General features: G+C 35.1%; 1 protein-coding gene across 3 annotated transcripts in view; it reads right to left on the reverse strand.

The window, feature by feature from the left end:
• Positions 1–16,809, reverse strand: part of LOC109109514 (genetic suppressor element 1-like) — a 285,518-nt gene that overhangs the window by 225,377 nt on the left and 43,332 nt on the right. For all 3 annotated transcript variants that reach the window (XM_042743753.1, XM_042743755.1, XM_042743754.1), the window contains one exon: positions 11,907–12,087. In XM_042743753.1, the coding sequence (XP_042599687.1) occupies positions 11,907–12,087 (181 nt within the window). The remainder of the gene's footprint in view (positions 1–11,906; positions 12,088–16,809) is intronic.

A 16,809-nucleotide genomic window follows, 5' to 3' on the forward strand; every position in this document is an offset into this window, starting at 1 on the left:
GATGTTGTCCATTTGAAGCGTAACTATTATTCATTAGGTAAAATAAGCTTTGTAGTTCACGCGTGTTTCAGTATCGACGGAAAAAAATTTATAAGGATAAAAGTCATAATGAGTGGACCGCTGCTCACGCCGAATGGCACGGTGAACGGCTGCGCTGTTTCCAATCAATATGAGGCACCAGCACGATCAAACAGCTGAAACATAATACTCCATTTTTGGTCACACAGTAAAGGCATAATTCAAAACTGCAAAGTGTTAGCTGTTTGAAAAATTAAGAATAATAGCAGAGTTAATAAGAATTATTTCTAAATGCTGGACCGTTCTCATTTCGCTCTGCATATGGACCATGAAGGATTTTTATTTTATTTATTTTTTTACCAAGAACGAACCGAAATGAAAACATTTAGCTTTTAATCCATATATATATAGGCCTATATATGTAATGACTGTTAAATAACAATAGCATGCATAAGAGCCTTTGTGTAAAGGTCTTTCTTTTAATTTTTGATGCGTAGACTGTAGCCTAAGACTATCCCACGTCTTGAAATTAATTCACTGTAAATTTTCTAATGGTTTTTAAGGATGTTACAATGTTATTTTATAATGTTATTGTTGTTTAACTTTGTCCTTTCATCTCCGTTTACAAACCAGTTTGCAATCCGTCCCTTTGCGCCACCTGGCATCAGTTTCGTGAATGATTTTAACACGCGACTGACTTGCAGGTAACGCCGCGGCCCTGCGGTGGAGGTATGATCCATTCTGGTTGTCCACCCACTGTACCATTATAATCTTGCCTGCTGAAAAAAAAAAATATATATATATATATATGTGTGTATATATATATATATATATATATATATATATATAATATGTAAATGCATATACATATACATGTGTGTTTATATATATATATATATATATATATATATATATATATATATATATATATATACACACATTATTTTTGATAACAAGCAAAATGACGTGCTATATTTGGTCTCGTACTCTAGCACATACCTTGTCAGTCGTGCGCTTGCTTAGCCCTTTGTTGTGAAACAGTAAAATGTGTTCAAGCGCTAGCAAAAGACAGTGTAAAGAAATGCTCTTTGAGAGAAACAGTGGAAGTTAAAAGCAGACTGTTAGTATACCGCGGCAGCCCTTCTGTTAAGCCCTCCTCATGTGAAGACCAAAGAGTGTAAAGATCTACCGTGCGACTCCACCGGGCAGGGACACTGGCAAGGGATATAAGTATTGTTTTGATGAATCCTTTTTCCTACTACTTGTTTCACTTCTGTTTTATTTTTTATAATCAATTCTTACTATGTGTTTCCAGATCCCTACTATAACTACCACTTGCAAACCACGCACCACACACTGTAGGCAGCGTAATTCTAACAACCTGCACACTTTGCCTATGTCTGCTAATACACTACTTTCTTTTTCTATTGGTCTCTGGAATTGCCAGTCTGCTGTAAACAAAGCCGATTTCATTACTTTTATTATTAGTCATTCAAGTTAAATCTCATGGCCCTGACAGAGACCTGTATCAAACCAGAGGACAATGCTACACCTGCAGCACTCTCCAATAATTTCTCATTTTCCCAGCAAACTCATCGTTTCATCACAATTGAAAAGTGAAAAAAAGTGAAAGTGACATGACACAGCCAAGTATGGTGACCCATATTTAGAATTTGTGCTCTGCATTTAACCCATCCAAAGTGCACACACACAGCAGTGAACACACACACACCGCGATCACACACCCGTAGCTAGGCACATCAACCATAACTCCTTCGAAAACAGCCAGAAACCTTGGAGTTATGATTGATGATCAGCTGACTTTCTCAGACCACATTGCTTAAACTGTCCGGTCCTGCAGATTTGCTTTATTCAACATCAAGAAGATCAGGCCTTTTCTTTCGGAACATGCTGCACAACTCTTAGTTCAAGCTCTTGTTCTGTCCAGGCTGGACTATTGCAATGCTCTCTTGGCAGGTCTTCCAGTCAGTTCTATCAAACATTTACAATTAATCCAGTAAGATAAATTTTTAACCCTCTGGAGCTGATCCCCACGTATACGCGTTATGAGGCATCTTCTCCTGATAACCCTGAAAAGAACTTAAATTACACTTTCAGTTTTGATCGTACAGATAAGAGCAATACATCAATCGAATCTGTAAAGGGTCTACTTTTATTTGAATCCACACATTATAACAACAAAACTTTGTGCATTTATAAAATAAAGAAAACAAACAGGGTGCGCTGTCTGCAGCCTTAGTCTGCGGTGATCTTCATTTAGAAATGTGTCATAAAAATTAACTGTAACTCAGTGAATACTCAACGATGACACATGAGAGATATATCTATAGAAAGCTTGACATGTCTACTTTTAAACTAAGCAGGGGCTACCAAAAACAAATATTCCGTGATAAAGTAATCCATATGAAAACAACGCGATGTCCGTCTTTCACGTCTCCCTTCATTATATCTAATGCGACCACGCCCATCTGCTGAACGCGTTATTGATATTTTATTGTTCCACGTGAAGCTCGCGGCTTGTAAACACCCACACAGAAAACAAAGCAGCAAGACTTTTCAAGTTTTTTTTATTTTATTTTACTGTTCGCTTAACACTGAGAGGAATAAGACAATTCACCCCAAGAAGATGCGCTGAGGATTACCTCAGGATTTGAGTTTTGGATTTCCTCAGAAAAAAGAATGAAGCGCTTTATCCAGCAGAGATCATAAACATGAGTAAGTCTTTTTTTATTTATTTATATACTTGTATTAGGTTTCACATAACATGTACACATTTTACTAGTTAGACTTTTTCCAAACTATAAATCCTGACTAAATGTATAATCAAGTAAAACATTATGAAGTTTTATTCACATCATCTAAATGTTCTATTGTACTACTAGTATCAGTGACTATCACAATAATGTTAATAATGTAGTTTATCATTTAGTTTATTTAAGAGCTCATAAACAATATACACGTTGGAAATGCTAGTTATGTGATGTTCATTTATATATTTCAACATTACACAATACCAGTCAATACCAGTTTGCTAAAGCAGTAAATATTGTTTCACATATTTTTACTATTTAAAATAACTGCTTTCTATTTGAATATATTTTACCATTTAATTTATTCCTGTGATGTCAAAGCTAAATTTTCAGCATCCAGTCTTACTCCAAGTTTAACAATATACACTATACCATTCAAAAGCTTGGAGTCAGTATATATAGAAATTAAAACTTTTATTTAGCACACACGTGATGATAAATAAAAACGATTAGTAAGATAAATGTTACAAACAATGCTGTTCTTTCAATTTATCAAATAAACCTGAAAAAAATATTCTCAGCTCTTTTCAACATTAATAATAATAATAATAACAATAAATGTTTTTATTTATTTATTTTTTTTTATAAAAAATCTGAATATTAGAATGATTTCTGATGGATCGTGTGATTGGAGTAATGATGCTAAAAATTCAGCTTTGGAAGTCAGCTTTGATTGTTACTAATAAACTGTTTGACTGCACTTGCAAGTGAATCTCAAATTATTTTGTGGGATAATTAAATATATTCTAAATTAACTACAAACATAAAAATATATACATTTATTTTATCCTCACATTCTTGCTTGTAACTCTTCCCTCTCAGTCACACACCTGACTGAAAGGCTCATTATGCGGGCCTTTGTCTTCTCAGGTGTAAATCACAATAATATTCATGATAGTTGACGCATACTCGCATATGCCCTTTACAAACAAAAAGTGTTTTAGAAAATTTAAATCAATCTATTGTTTTCTGTGAGTGAGTAAACAAGATGATTTTCACATCATTTTGAAGCAAAAATTCTAGGCTACAAGCTCCAGGTTTGACAGTCTTGTGAACTAATGTTTTTTATGTGTTTTATGACCTTATTTCAGTGACTTCAACATTTTAGTTTTTCACTAACCACGCATAAATTTGTTTTCTCAAAAACAAAATCATGCACATACATGCTATTTACATATTATTGTAGCTCAGTTTGTACTGAATACAGTGTTTTCAGACTTTAGCCATGTATATGTTTATAAGCAACTGAAAAAATCACAAAAGTCAGGGCATGTCAAAACTTCTCCAGGCCCCCAAAACCCCCTAGACCTCAGAGGGTTAATGAGCCAAAAAGAATGCACGTCACACCTCTGTTTATCAATTTGCACTGGCTACCAATAGCTGCTCGCATAAAATTCAAGGCATTGATGTTTGCCTACAAAAGCCTCACTGGCTCTGCACCCCTTTACCTAAATTCATTACTTCAGACTTATGTGCCCTCTAGAAGCTTGCGTTCTGCAAGTGAACATCGCTTGATTGCAGTGGTAGACGAAGTACACAAATCAAGTACTTGAGTAAAAGTACAGATACGTATAATAAAATAATACTCCAGTAAAAGTAAAAATACCTTTTTCAATTTTACTCGAGTGAAAGTACAAAAGTACTCTATTTTTTATGTACTTAAGTAAAAAAGTACCAATAGATAGATTTATTTAGCAATTTTATATAGGCTACTTAATTAAATTTTATATTAGCACATATTTTTTTTTATAATCCTACTGCTCAAAATACCTGGAATTTTCTCAAAATAACCACTATATGGAGTCAAAACATATTTTTGTTGTTGATATGGACTACGCTGACGAGAGTGATGTAGTAATGTTCACTATGAAGCTTACACTGTGATGTAACTGAGAGAAAACAGATTTGTGACCCTGGACCACAAAACCAGTCATAAGGGTCAATTTTTAGAAATTGAGATTTATGCATCATCCGAAAGCTGAATAAATAAGCTGTTAGGAAAGGATGATATTTGGCTGAGATACAACTATTTGAAAATCTGGAATCTAAGGGTACAAAAAAAATCAAAACACTGTGAAAATCACCTTTAAATTTGTCTAAATGAAGTTCCTAGCAATGCATATTACTAATAAAAAAATAAGTTTTAATATATTTACGGTGGAAAATTTACAAAATATCTTCATGGAACATGATCTTTACTTACTATCCTAATAATTTTTGCCCTAAAAGAAAAATTTATCATTTTGACACATACAATGTATTTTTGGCTTTTGCTACAAATATACCCCAGCGACTTGAGACATCTGACCATCAGATTTTCACCAGTAAGAAAAAAGTGTTTTAAAATTTGTTGTTTTGCAGAACATCACAGTTATATATGACATGAGAATAAGGCCTGAAGTTAGGAAGAACATTTTAAAGAAACAATATAAAAACAGACATCACATAGGGCTAAATGCTTAGCATTTTAATAGAACTGTTAATTTTATGGCTGTAAATTTTTTGACTACCGTTCCAGTGCACTTTCACGGGAATAAGGTTGGAAAGGGTTGCCTGGAACGCAGCATTACATTTAGCAGCATCAGTCACGCGCACGCTCACAAGATCTCCCGGTTCTTACTTGTGAATTGAGTTCACTAGAGACTCGCACTAAATGGTTTATTTGAATCAGTGAGTTGTTGACATTAGAACAGCTGCAATCGGATCATTCTAATTTGTGAATGATTTGCGAACTGATTTAAAAGGTTCATTAAAAAGAATCAGTTTGTTCATTAATGGGAGAAAGCTTCTGCATGTTTGGGGGACGTGATTTATTATAAGTTGTTGAATTATGTTTTATGAAATGTAGTTATGTATGTAGTACGATCTTATGCTTTGGAATGTAGTGAAGTAAAAGTAAAAGTTACTAACAATAAAACTACTCCAGTAAAGTACAGATACATGAAAAATGTACATAAGTACAATAACAAAGTAAAGCTACTTCGTTACTGACCACCACTGCTTGATTGTGCCATCCCAAAGAAGCACAAAGTTACTTTTATGGACTTTTAAATTAAATGTTCCCTCCTGGTGGAATGACCTGCCCGACTCAATCCGAGCAGCTGAGTCCAGCCATCTTCAAGAATAGGCTAAAAACACAGCTCTTTCATCTTTATTTGACCCTCTAACTTTAGCACTCACTATTCTAATACTATTCTTAAAAAAAAAAAAAAAAAATCTAACTAGCTTTCTAATCTTTTTGTATTCTATCTGTATTCTTTTCATTTATTATACAATTAACAAAAGAAAAAAAGACCTCTAACACTAACCCTAACGTGTACTGCATTAAGCTAACTGAGACTTGGTATAGCACTTGTATATCATTGCTCTTTTGTTGATTTTGACTGCTTCCATTGTCCTCATTTGTAAGTCCCTTTAGATAAACGCGTCTGCTAAATGATTAAATGTAAATGTAAAATATGTATGAAAATGCAAATTCATTCTCTGCCAGCAGGAGGTGCTTTAAAGCGGGAGAAACAGAGGTTTCCCCAGTAACAGCTGAACACAAGGCAGCGCTGAGCTCTCAAACGCTGCTTTATCAGGTTTATTAAGTGATATATGTTGAAAGTTGTGTAGATGATTTAATGGACTAATTAAAGATAGTCTTCCTTCAGAAATACAGTGATATAAAAACACCCACGCCTTGTTTTGATTTTTAAATGTTCAGTACATGCTCATGTTTATTCACTGAAGCCTTTTGGAAAATCGATCAGTTTTGATATTGTGAGCACCACAAATAAATAAATGTATTGGAAACACATCCCACAGCACAACCACCTGAGCCCAACTTCAGTCTACTCATCACCTTAACTTTAACTGTGCTTGTAGATGGCGGTACAGCCAGACTGATAAAAAAACACAGACCGGAAGTTAACTTAGGGCCAGGTGCATGCGCCCGATGAAACCGTCTATAGAACCCATCCCAAAACACAACTGAAAATTGAATGGATTCCAGGGTTATAATGGGAATTGTATTGGTTTTATTGTAAACTATAATGGTGTCTATTTGATGGATTCTGTTGGTGGGATGTAATATGGCAGATGGCAACCAATAGAACAATAGTAATTCCTATTGGAATAATGCCAAAAACAAAAAGGAATTTTGTAATGGTTTAATGGAAACTGTAAGAATTTCTGTGAATTTTTTTATTTTATTTTTATTTTATTTTTTACAGCAGGGTAATGATAGTCATACGTTGCTGCACCTGTGGGCCCGTGACAGTTAACAGGTTTAACTCATATTCAAATATTCCTCAAATATGTATGTAAACTCAACTTTAAACACTGGTTTGATATAAACTAAAACTAAAGTATATACTAAAGTAAAACTAGATCTATATCTATATAGACTATATATATTATAATTATATATATATATATATATATATATATATATATATATATATATATATATATGTATATATAGTGTTTGATAAATTTACATACATTATACTGTAGTCAATGGTATTATTAATATTATGAAACAAATTACAATTTCCTAGAGACATAAGCATTATTAGTATCAGTGATTACTTTCTTTGTTGTTTCTACATTTATTTAAGATTATTGCAATATAAAAGTTTTTTTTTTACTTTAATGTTAGGGGTAATTAATTGCGATTATAATAAATTTTTATATTGCAATAATTTTAAATGGATGTAGAAACAACATAAAGACAGTATATTTTTAATATTTGTTTAATGGCATCATTTTTTATGACTGACTTAATCACTGATACCAATACTACTTATGTCTCTAGGAAATTGTAATTTTTTAAATAATATTTGACCCATGACTATATGTAATATTGACTATACTAACATAATTGAGCGCTATCAATTTTAACATTTATTAGACTTCACATAAACCCCTTATAAATTATAATAAATGTTATATTAACCTGTGCCCTTCAGCAAAAAGGAAATATACAGAAATTGAACAAATTTATCAAACACTAAATTTTAAATTAAAGGTATAGTGTGTAAATTGAAAATTGATAGGGAAGTCGTGGCCTAATGGTTAGAGAGTCAGACTCCCAATCGAAGGGTTGTGAGTTCGAGTCTCGGGCAGGCAGGAATTGTGGGTGGGGGGAGTGCATGTACAGTTTTCTCTCCACCTTCAATACCATGACTTAGGTGCCCTTGAGCAAGGCATCGAACCCCCAACTGCTCCCCGGGCGCCGCAGCATAAAAATGGCTGCCCACTGCTCCGGGTGTGTGTTCACAGTGTGTGTGTGTGTTCACTGCTCTGTGTGTGTGCACTTTGGATGGGTTAAATGCAGAGCACGAATTCTGAGTATGGGTCACCATACTTGGCTGAATGTCACGTCACTTTTACTTTTTTTTAAATTTTAGCGGCATCTAGCGGTGAGGTTGCGAATTGCAACCAACGGTACAGACCCCCGCTCACCCGCTCACCCCTCCCTTTAGAGAAGCTGCGGTGGCCGACACGTCGGTAAAGACAGCAGAGAGCAATGAGATTTCTTTACAAAGGTAAATCAAGGAATTATATTTACTTAATTATTCAATAATCAATGGTATTGCGAATGTTGATGTATGTGTTCATCATTGTGTCAGTGTTTTATTCGCAAGAACAACAAAGTGGCGAAACGCGTTCTGTAGAACAGTTTGTCCGTTTAGGGCTACTGTAGAAACATGGTGGCGACTTCCATGTAAGGGGACCTGTGGTGTATGTAGATAGAAATTGCTCAATCTAAGGTAATAAAAACATATCGGTTCATTAAGAAAGGTCTTTATACACCTCTGAAAACATAGTTATGTATTGTAATGTAATCCTTAAAGCTACAAAAGTTATTGATTTCCTCTTTTTTCTTGTGTTCTTTGAGTAACAGACATTACAGTAGCTGGGTTATTAGGTTATTTGGCTGCTATTACTTTAAGAGCGGCTGAACATGACACGGATCTGACACGCTTGATTGTAGTTTCTTTCACGCTTTAATATGAAATGATACAGGCTACAGTGCACGGCACCATATTTGTACATGTAATTGAAAAGCACACTCAACGAGGACAGTATAACAGCTGACAGGACAGGAAGATTAGTTTTTACTGACGTATGGCCTGACAACATCTCATCTGACCACAGTTCGCTGATTTTATACTGAAGCTGCCTTATCACCTATACTTTTTCTGCACTCGTTTTACTAGCACCTAGTGCTGAGGCATAGTGGGGTGTGCGTCTAAAAAGTCAAATTTTTGATGTGGTCATAAAGATGTTCTGCATCTAAATAAATGCAATTCTTGTCAAGAAAAAGAGACAGGAGCAGCAGTTGTGATTGGGGTGGCCTACCCTTGCTCCACCCCTGCAATAACTCCATTAAATTTTAACAGCAGTAATATAGATAGATAGATAGATAGATAGATAGATAGATAGATAGATAGATAGATAGATAGATAGCTATAGATATACAGATAGATATAGATACACACACACACACACACACACACACACACACACACACAATGTTCTCTCAGGTTCACTTATAATGTTAGCAAGATTTTTTTTAAAAGCATAAATTTATAAGTAAAAGGCTATTTTCTATCCTATTTTTTGAAACTCTCTTTGAAACAGTTAATTAGCTACTTGATCACGTTTTTTTTTTGTTTCTGTGTGGGTTCTTCAATTTCAGTGGCCTCAAATAAACATTAAAAATAATTTAACACCCACTCTCATGCTGACTGCTGATTATTATTTAAATATTACTTTCAATAATGCCAATGGGTCAAAGGGGCAAAAATAACAATGACAGAAAACTTTCCATTTTTTAAAAATTTAAATTTTTTATAAATAAATAAAAAAAAATGCAGATTTGTCCCATATGTGGTTACAATACACACAGAAATGCACTTAAACAAGGATAATTTGAAAGGGCTACTTTAGTTGCCTCCTGTTTAGCTGCGAGATTGTTGCCTCTTATAGAATGACGACTAGTTAAATAAAGCAAATAACACGTCAAACACACTGTACGTATTTGCTTTTTCACAAGAACATGTAAAGATCTAGAAAACTTTAAAAGAATTAGAGCAGACGGAATCTTACCATAGAGATGGCACTTCCTGTATGTCATGCGACTCTCCTTCAGGATGTTTCTACCTGCAGGCCTGTTTAACACTCGTACTGTCTTATCTCTATTCACTGGACACATCCAAAAAACAGAAATATTATGTCCTATATGTTGTTTGGGTCACTATGATATAGTTTACTTAGAAAACACCTTCAATCTGTGGTCAAAGCCAGTATAATCATCTCTGACACAATCGGACAGTTTGTGTGTGTGCTGATTCACAGGACTGTGGTCAAACACATCTTAGATAGACACACACTCATTCTTCCCCCTCCCTCTCTCTACTTCCTGTGTGAAACTGACCTCCTCATCTGCTCCTGCAGTGTGCTCCTCTATTACACTGTCAAAATGCTATATGAGCTGCAAAGCACATGATTTGTTCCAGAACCTTTATACCAGATATCAACCTCCTAAAACGCAGATTCCTTGCCTTTCTGGACCCCTCTGTCTCGGATGTGTATATGTGTAATATATAGTACATGTCATCAGATAAGAGCTTTCACCAGTCATTTGCTTTCTGTTTAGACACACATATACAGCAGTGAAACCACACATTTCCGGATGTTTAAACTTGATGAAACAAAACTCTCTACAAAAAGCAAGTTTTCTTGCAATCTCTCTTCGGTGGAGTAATAGCGTCATGATCTAAAAATAACGTGTAACTGATCTATCTATCGATTCACTTCCACTGAAAGGAAAATGTCAAGAACACATTTTGCATCTAAACATAGATTCTGAGAATATGTCTGTCTATTTAAAACGACAGACATTTAACACGATTTGTTAAAGATTCTACTATTTCTTACATTTGCTACATTTATTATTACATTTTCAATTCAATGTTTTTTATTGTTATGCTGATGATATCCAATGTGTAATAGAAAATATTAAATTAGATAATCAAATGTAACACTTGCAATGGTATATAATGAATTCTTACAAATAATTTTTGCAATATATATTATAAATTATTTATTTGTGCACTGCATTAATTAAAAAAAATATATATGTGCCCTCATAATCTTTAAACAAAATAATAGTTCTTCCACAATTTTCTTCTTACAGTGTCAGTGTTCAGAGGAACAAGTCAACACTGGAACATTTAGACTGGGAAGAAACACATCTCAGCTGCACACACACATGGACCTTGCAGGCTGTTTGAACAGAAGCTGTTAAAATGTGTTGCTTAAATAATACATGAATGCTCTTCATGTAATGTTGAGGGTAGACCAGGGGATGCTTCAGGGGAGTTGGTTTCACAATTTTCTGCTGACTCAGAGAGGTCAGAACCTCACCCAACTAAATTCCAGAGATGTGTCAGCCCCAATACTCTAAAACAAGCCAATAACAGAACAGATAGACAAAGAAGAGCTGAAGGCTAATGCAAAATAATAGAGAGAGACAGCTAGTGAAAGAGACAGATTATGTGTGACTGTGATGAGAAGAGACGAAAGATCTTTCCACACAAACACAAATCCTAGAGAAAGTACCACACCTAACTCAAAAACATTTATATTTATATGTTCCAATACCCAGCCATAGTACTAGTGTATAGTACCACACTGTTAATTTTGTCACATTTATAAATTACACGCTTAATTATATGCAAATTTTAACAACATTGGAACCGACTCTGAAACATTTTGCATTCCTCCAGTCATAGGCTGTTTTAGCAAACTCACAGTTTCCAATGTAGGTTACTTAAAAAAAAAAAAAACATGAAAAAGAAATTGTACATCTTCCACTGAAACACACAACAAGCTTGAGCACACACTTGACTCTATCCAAGAAAAAAAGTATAAGAAGACAATAGAAAATAATCTTTCTATGCCACCACAGCCAGCACCGCATCAATATCTTGCAAGTAGGGAAAGCAATCAACAAAAATGAAAGAAAGGATCAGGAAAGATGAGTCTGGACTTAAGAATACTCACTGGGCACTGAGCTGTCTGCCTTTTCCACTTTCAGGCTACACAGCGATGAGGTAGCAGAAGCCATTCTGGGTTCGAATGATGTAGTGTGGTCTTGCTCTGACACTTCTGCCACAGTAACTACTGGTGGTCCGGTCTCTGCATCCTTACTGCTGCTGGCTGACTCCTCCACCACCATCAAACCCTGCAATAAATAATTTTAATTAAGGATCGTCAAAGAAAAACACAGTTTTACTCTTTAAAGAGCCCATAGTACACTTTCTTAACTCATAATATTAATCAAGGTTTCTTGCTCACAGTTTTTAATGACAATTTTCAACCCTATTTCTGACCCTTAGGATTATGCAGGTTGTACAGGTTCAGTTGCCCCCCCTCTTTGGTGGTTATGGTTAATTGGGTCATTAAATGGAAAATGTCCTTGATATTTACACACATAAAAGGCTACTTGACAATGAAGTGTACTGCAAGTCCCATTTCTCAAAATTGACTCCCCAGTTAAAAATAAAACTCCAAGATCTGAACCCACCTCATGATAACCAACTACCAAATGTAGACCATTAATCACTCCCACAAAGAATATGTGGTTGTACAACTCTGCAGAAATCTTAGGTATGTTTTCCACTGAACTGGAACAGCCAATTTCCCATATTTTTGTTTTACATATCACCTGACCTTTGCACATTCATTTATAAAAAATATTTTGGCTATGTAGATGATTTAGCTACCAACGGGAGTAAAATACCCTCCGTTTAACACATTCTACCATGCTGGAGTCCATAACAGATTTTTTCCAATATTTAATAAAACATTTAAGCAGATTCTATTTTTGCCTGCACATAAGTAAAGATCAATGCTATGATGAAGAAAGTGTGTTCAACATGCCTCTAATCTAATTATTCTCTAACTGTGTAATAAACTCTCAAACATGCGTTGATAGCCACATGATGAAACGTCTCCTCAGCAGGCAGAGCACAGACTACACACTGCCAAAGCTAATAGGCCCTGTCAGCTGCTCCAATGTTTTTAGCAGCTGTCTTTACTTTGATTTCTGGGTAACGATGAAAGTCTCATCTTTCAAGTGATGGAGCCCAGATATGAGACAGACTGCTCCTAGAACTATCAGGCAAACAAGAGAGACAGGGGAAGAGGAGACATTGAACAGCAGTTTTTGCATTCTTGTCGCATTAACAGACAGAACAATGCAGTAATGTTTTGATTTCAGGTTAATGGATGTCATATAAACTTTTCATATGCAACCTCTAAATACAGCAATCATGGTGCAACAGTAGGTATAAATAAACAGGTAAACGCTCAAGATTGTGTGGTGAGGGAATCCTCCATCCTACAAACTCTCACTCGTCACAATTTCTGGCTCAATCACCTTTTTGCTCTTCTGCAGAAACTTCAAAAAAAAACTGTGAATCAAGGAGCACATTAACCCAGAGCAGATGACTCACTATTTAGCAGGTTGCCATAAATGAACCTAAATACAAGTGATATTTAAAAGAACCTGAAGGATTTATTCTCTTTTTAAAGCAGGCATTTTGCTCTGGCAACTACAGCGGTGCAATGAGAATGTTCTCATTTTTTTTACACACACTGATATTTAAAAATAAGTCACAGAGGCCTTCTGAGGATGTTGAAGACATTCGGATTTTCCATGAATGCGGGAAACATGAAACGCAAGTTCATGTGAATTTCATGATTAACACGTTTATTTCATCACATAGATTCACAAAGCAATTTACATCCCTTCACTCTTAATATGATGTACAAAAACGGTAGCTATACACAAAAAATAAAAAACTAATTCAAGGTTTAATGCAGCACACCTTTCATTGCTTTCAGATATGAGAAGAACAGAAGCAGGAGAAGAAAATGATGCATCTCAGCAATTAAAAAAAAAAAGAAAAATAGATGATGATGTATGTATGTTGCGTTTTTTTAATGTATGTATGTAAATTATGTGTGTGTGTGTGTTTATTTATTTATCATTAATTCATTCATGAAAGCTCAGAAGCAAAATTTACATCACCAATTTACAACACCAAAAAAAAAAGTTGTGCTGAATATTCGCATTTAGTATGACAAGGCCTTTACTTTAAAAAAAATGACAGTCAGGTGTCAGTCTTACTGTATGTACACCTTTATAAAAATGTGTTTTGATCAGTAATGAAAAAAATACTGAAACGGTCGCCTTCGCTCTCCCACACTCAATGCCCCCTGCTTTCAGAAACCCTTTGGGATGAATGTAAGTGCTACTGATTTGCACTTTCTGCCTCACCGGGACTTTGTGTGTGTGAGAGAGAGAAAGACAGAGTATATAACACATATGTAATATAAATGCAATTTATTGCAACTCATGCATCTGTCGCAACTCATGCAACTCAATCGTATATATTATCAAAAAAACTCTCTGTTTACATGTTTGTATGTGTGTGTGTGTGTGTGTGTGTGTGTGTGTGTGTGTGTGTCTGTGTGTGTGTGTGTGTGTGTGTCTGTGTGTCTATGGACCAGGTCTTGAGGATGTGTATTCAGCTTCAGGCTGTTTATTTAAGGGGAGGTGATGATGATTCAATGACAGTTGATTCACACTACACCGCCTAACAAACAGCACCAACCACAGCAAACACTTCTGTATGTCACACCCAATGCTTCCTCTATAATTTTGCTAAGCAAAACCTATTTCTAACCTTTCAGTCACCTAAGCAGAAATCATACCATGTTGTCCACTATGCCTTTCTTTAAAATGTATATATATATATATATATATATAATATATATATATATATATATATATGCTGTATATATATAGCTAATGGTACTATGTTCAGAGATTGAGTGTCTGGTGGACTTCTTAAAGCACACACAACCACTAGGGATGTGACGAGATCTCATGGCATGAGATCTAGTGAGATCTGACTGGTCTCGCGAGAAAGTGACAATATCCTCACAAAACAATTTGAATAAGCATTTCACTGTGCTGGGGGTAGTTGAAATCTGGGTATGTTAAGATCTGTGTATGTTACTTTAAAAACAATGCTTGGGATTTCCCAAGCCCTGCATTCAGTGAGTGTAGATGAGGCAAGGATTATTGATTTGTGCTTTAAAAATATACATTCATGATCCAATAACAATAATCTGTGTCATGTGGATCATTGATAATGTACTGTCAGTTACAAAATATTAATATACCCATTATGTTACATTAACATAAGCAGTAAAGCAAAACTTATAGGAAGAGCCATTACAGGAAGGCACTGCTCACTTACAGCCAATTACAACCCATTTTTATGCCTTCCCAGTATGCACCTCTCTGTTGTCAACAGCCATACCATGCAAAAGACCTGTTTCTCTATTTTTAATACTCTTTAGTAATCAAATAAACTCACTTTGAAAAAAAAAAAAACTTTTTTGAACATTCTAAAAAAAAAAAAAAAACTGCATAAAAAGTTACATTAAAACCATATTAGAACAACTAATACAAATCATACAGTAAATACCCAGTATTACAAAACTTATTCAAATGTCAATGAAATCCAATATGTCTTTAGACAGCTTTTAAAACCATCAACACAGTCAGCGGATTTAATCCTCTAAGGCAAACCATTCTACAGTTGTGGGGCTGCGGTAGCAAAGGCATGGTCAACCTTACTATTCCTCAATCTCATCTGAAGTGCTAAACAGAGCTGGTTTGAAGAACAAAGAGATCTAAAATGGATGGTAACAATCAAAAATGCTGCTGTTATATGGGGTTATCTTGACATGATGCATTGCATTACTGATTCACACATTAATCTATGCAATAACACAACCACCGTTTAATGTTTACAGTTGTGTGCACATTTTACAAAAATGATGAATTACTCCCATCAAACTGCAAACAATACACAACTATAATCGCAAAAATTGCATACACACAAAACAAGTGGTTACAAATGCTTTGCAGGGGCTGTTGTGCCTGACTTGTTTATTAATTGCTTAGTCCTTTAATTAGTCTATGTCTCTAATTCTCTCTCATCCTCAGCTTTATCCCCCTTTCTCAGCCTTGCCTGGGTGTGTGTTCTCAGCACTGAAGACAAAAGATCGATCAGTCTGTGATGAAGCACAGAAGGCATTTACTTCATCCTGTTGCGTGTCAGGGTTAAAGGTCAGGACAGCTTTTATTAAAGGGTTAGTTCAGCCAAAAATGAAAATTATGTCATTAATGACTCACCTTCATGTCGTTCTAAACCTGTAAGACCTCCATTCATCTTCGGAACACAGTTTAAGATATTTTAGATTTAGTCCAGTGTGTTGTGAGTGCGTTCACAACACTGCAGTGACGTGTTTTCTTTGTTATTGGGCGCACCAGAGAACAGGTCAGCAGCGTCGTACGTCAACAGTCACAGTAGTCGCGTTCACAACAGACAATGATGAATAAAGTCATAATTTTTGTTATTTTTGGAGCAAAATGTATTTTCGATGCTTCAATAAATTCTAACTGACCCACTGATGTCACATTTGATGATGTTTTTATTACATTTCTGGACATGGACAGTATAACGTACATACATTTTCAATGGAGGCTCAGAAAGATCTCAAACTAAATCTAAAGATATATTAAACTGTGATCCCAAGATGAACGGAGGTGTTACGGGTTTGGCACGACATTAGGGTGAGTCATTAATGACATAATTTTCATTTTTGGCTGAACTAACCCTTTAATGCACTCTGAGTAACTCACACACAATCATGTTGGTTTGGTGTGTTTTGATGGAGTCTCTTATGTCAATTCCTCTTTAATACCAGTTTACATACAGAAAGGTAAAGTTAGAATAAAAAATGAAAAGAGACACTGTCAATGCCATCAAAAACTCCCTTCAAATGCATGATTTTAGGAATACAGAGTATTGATATGACACAG

This window comes from Cyprinus carpio, chromosome B18, assembly GCF_018340385.1.
Source record: "Cyprinus carpio isolate SPL01 chromosome B18, ASM1834038v1, whole genome shotgun sequence".
In the NCBI taxonomy this organism is placed as follows: domain Eukaryota; kingdom Metazoa; phylum Chordata; class Actinopteri; order Cypriniformes; family Cyprinidae; genus Cyprinus; species Cyprinus carpio.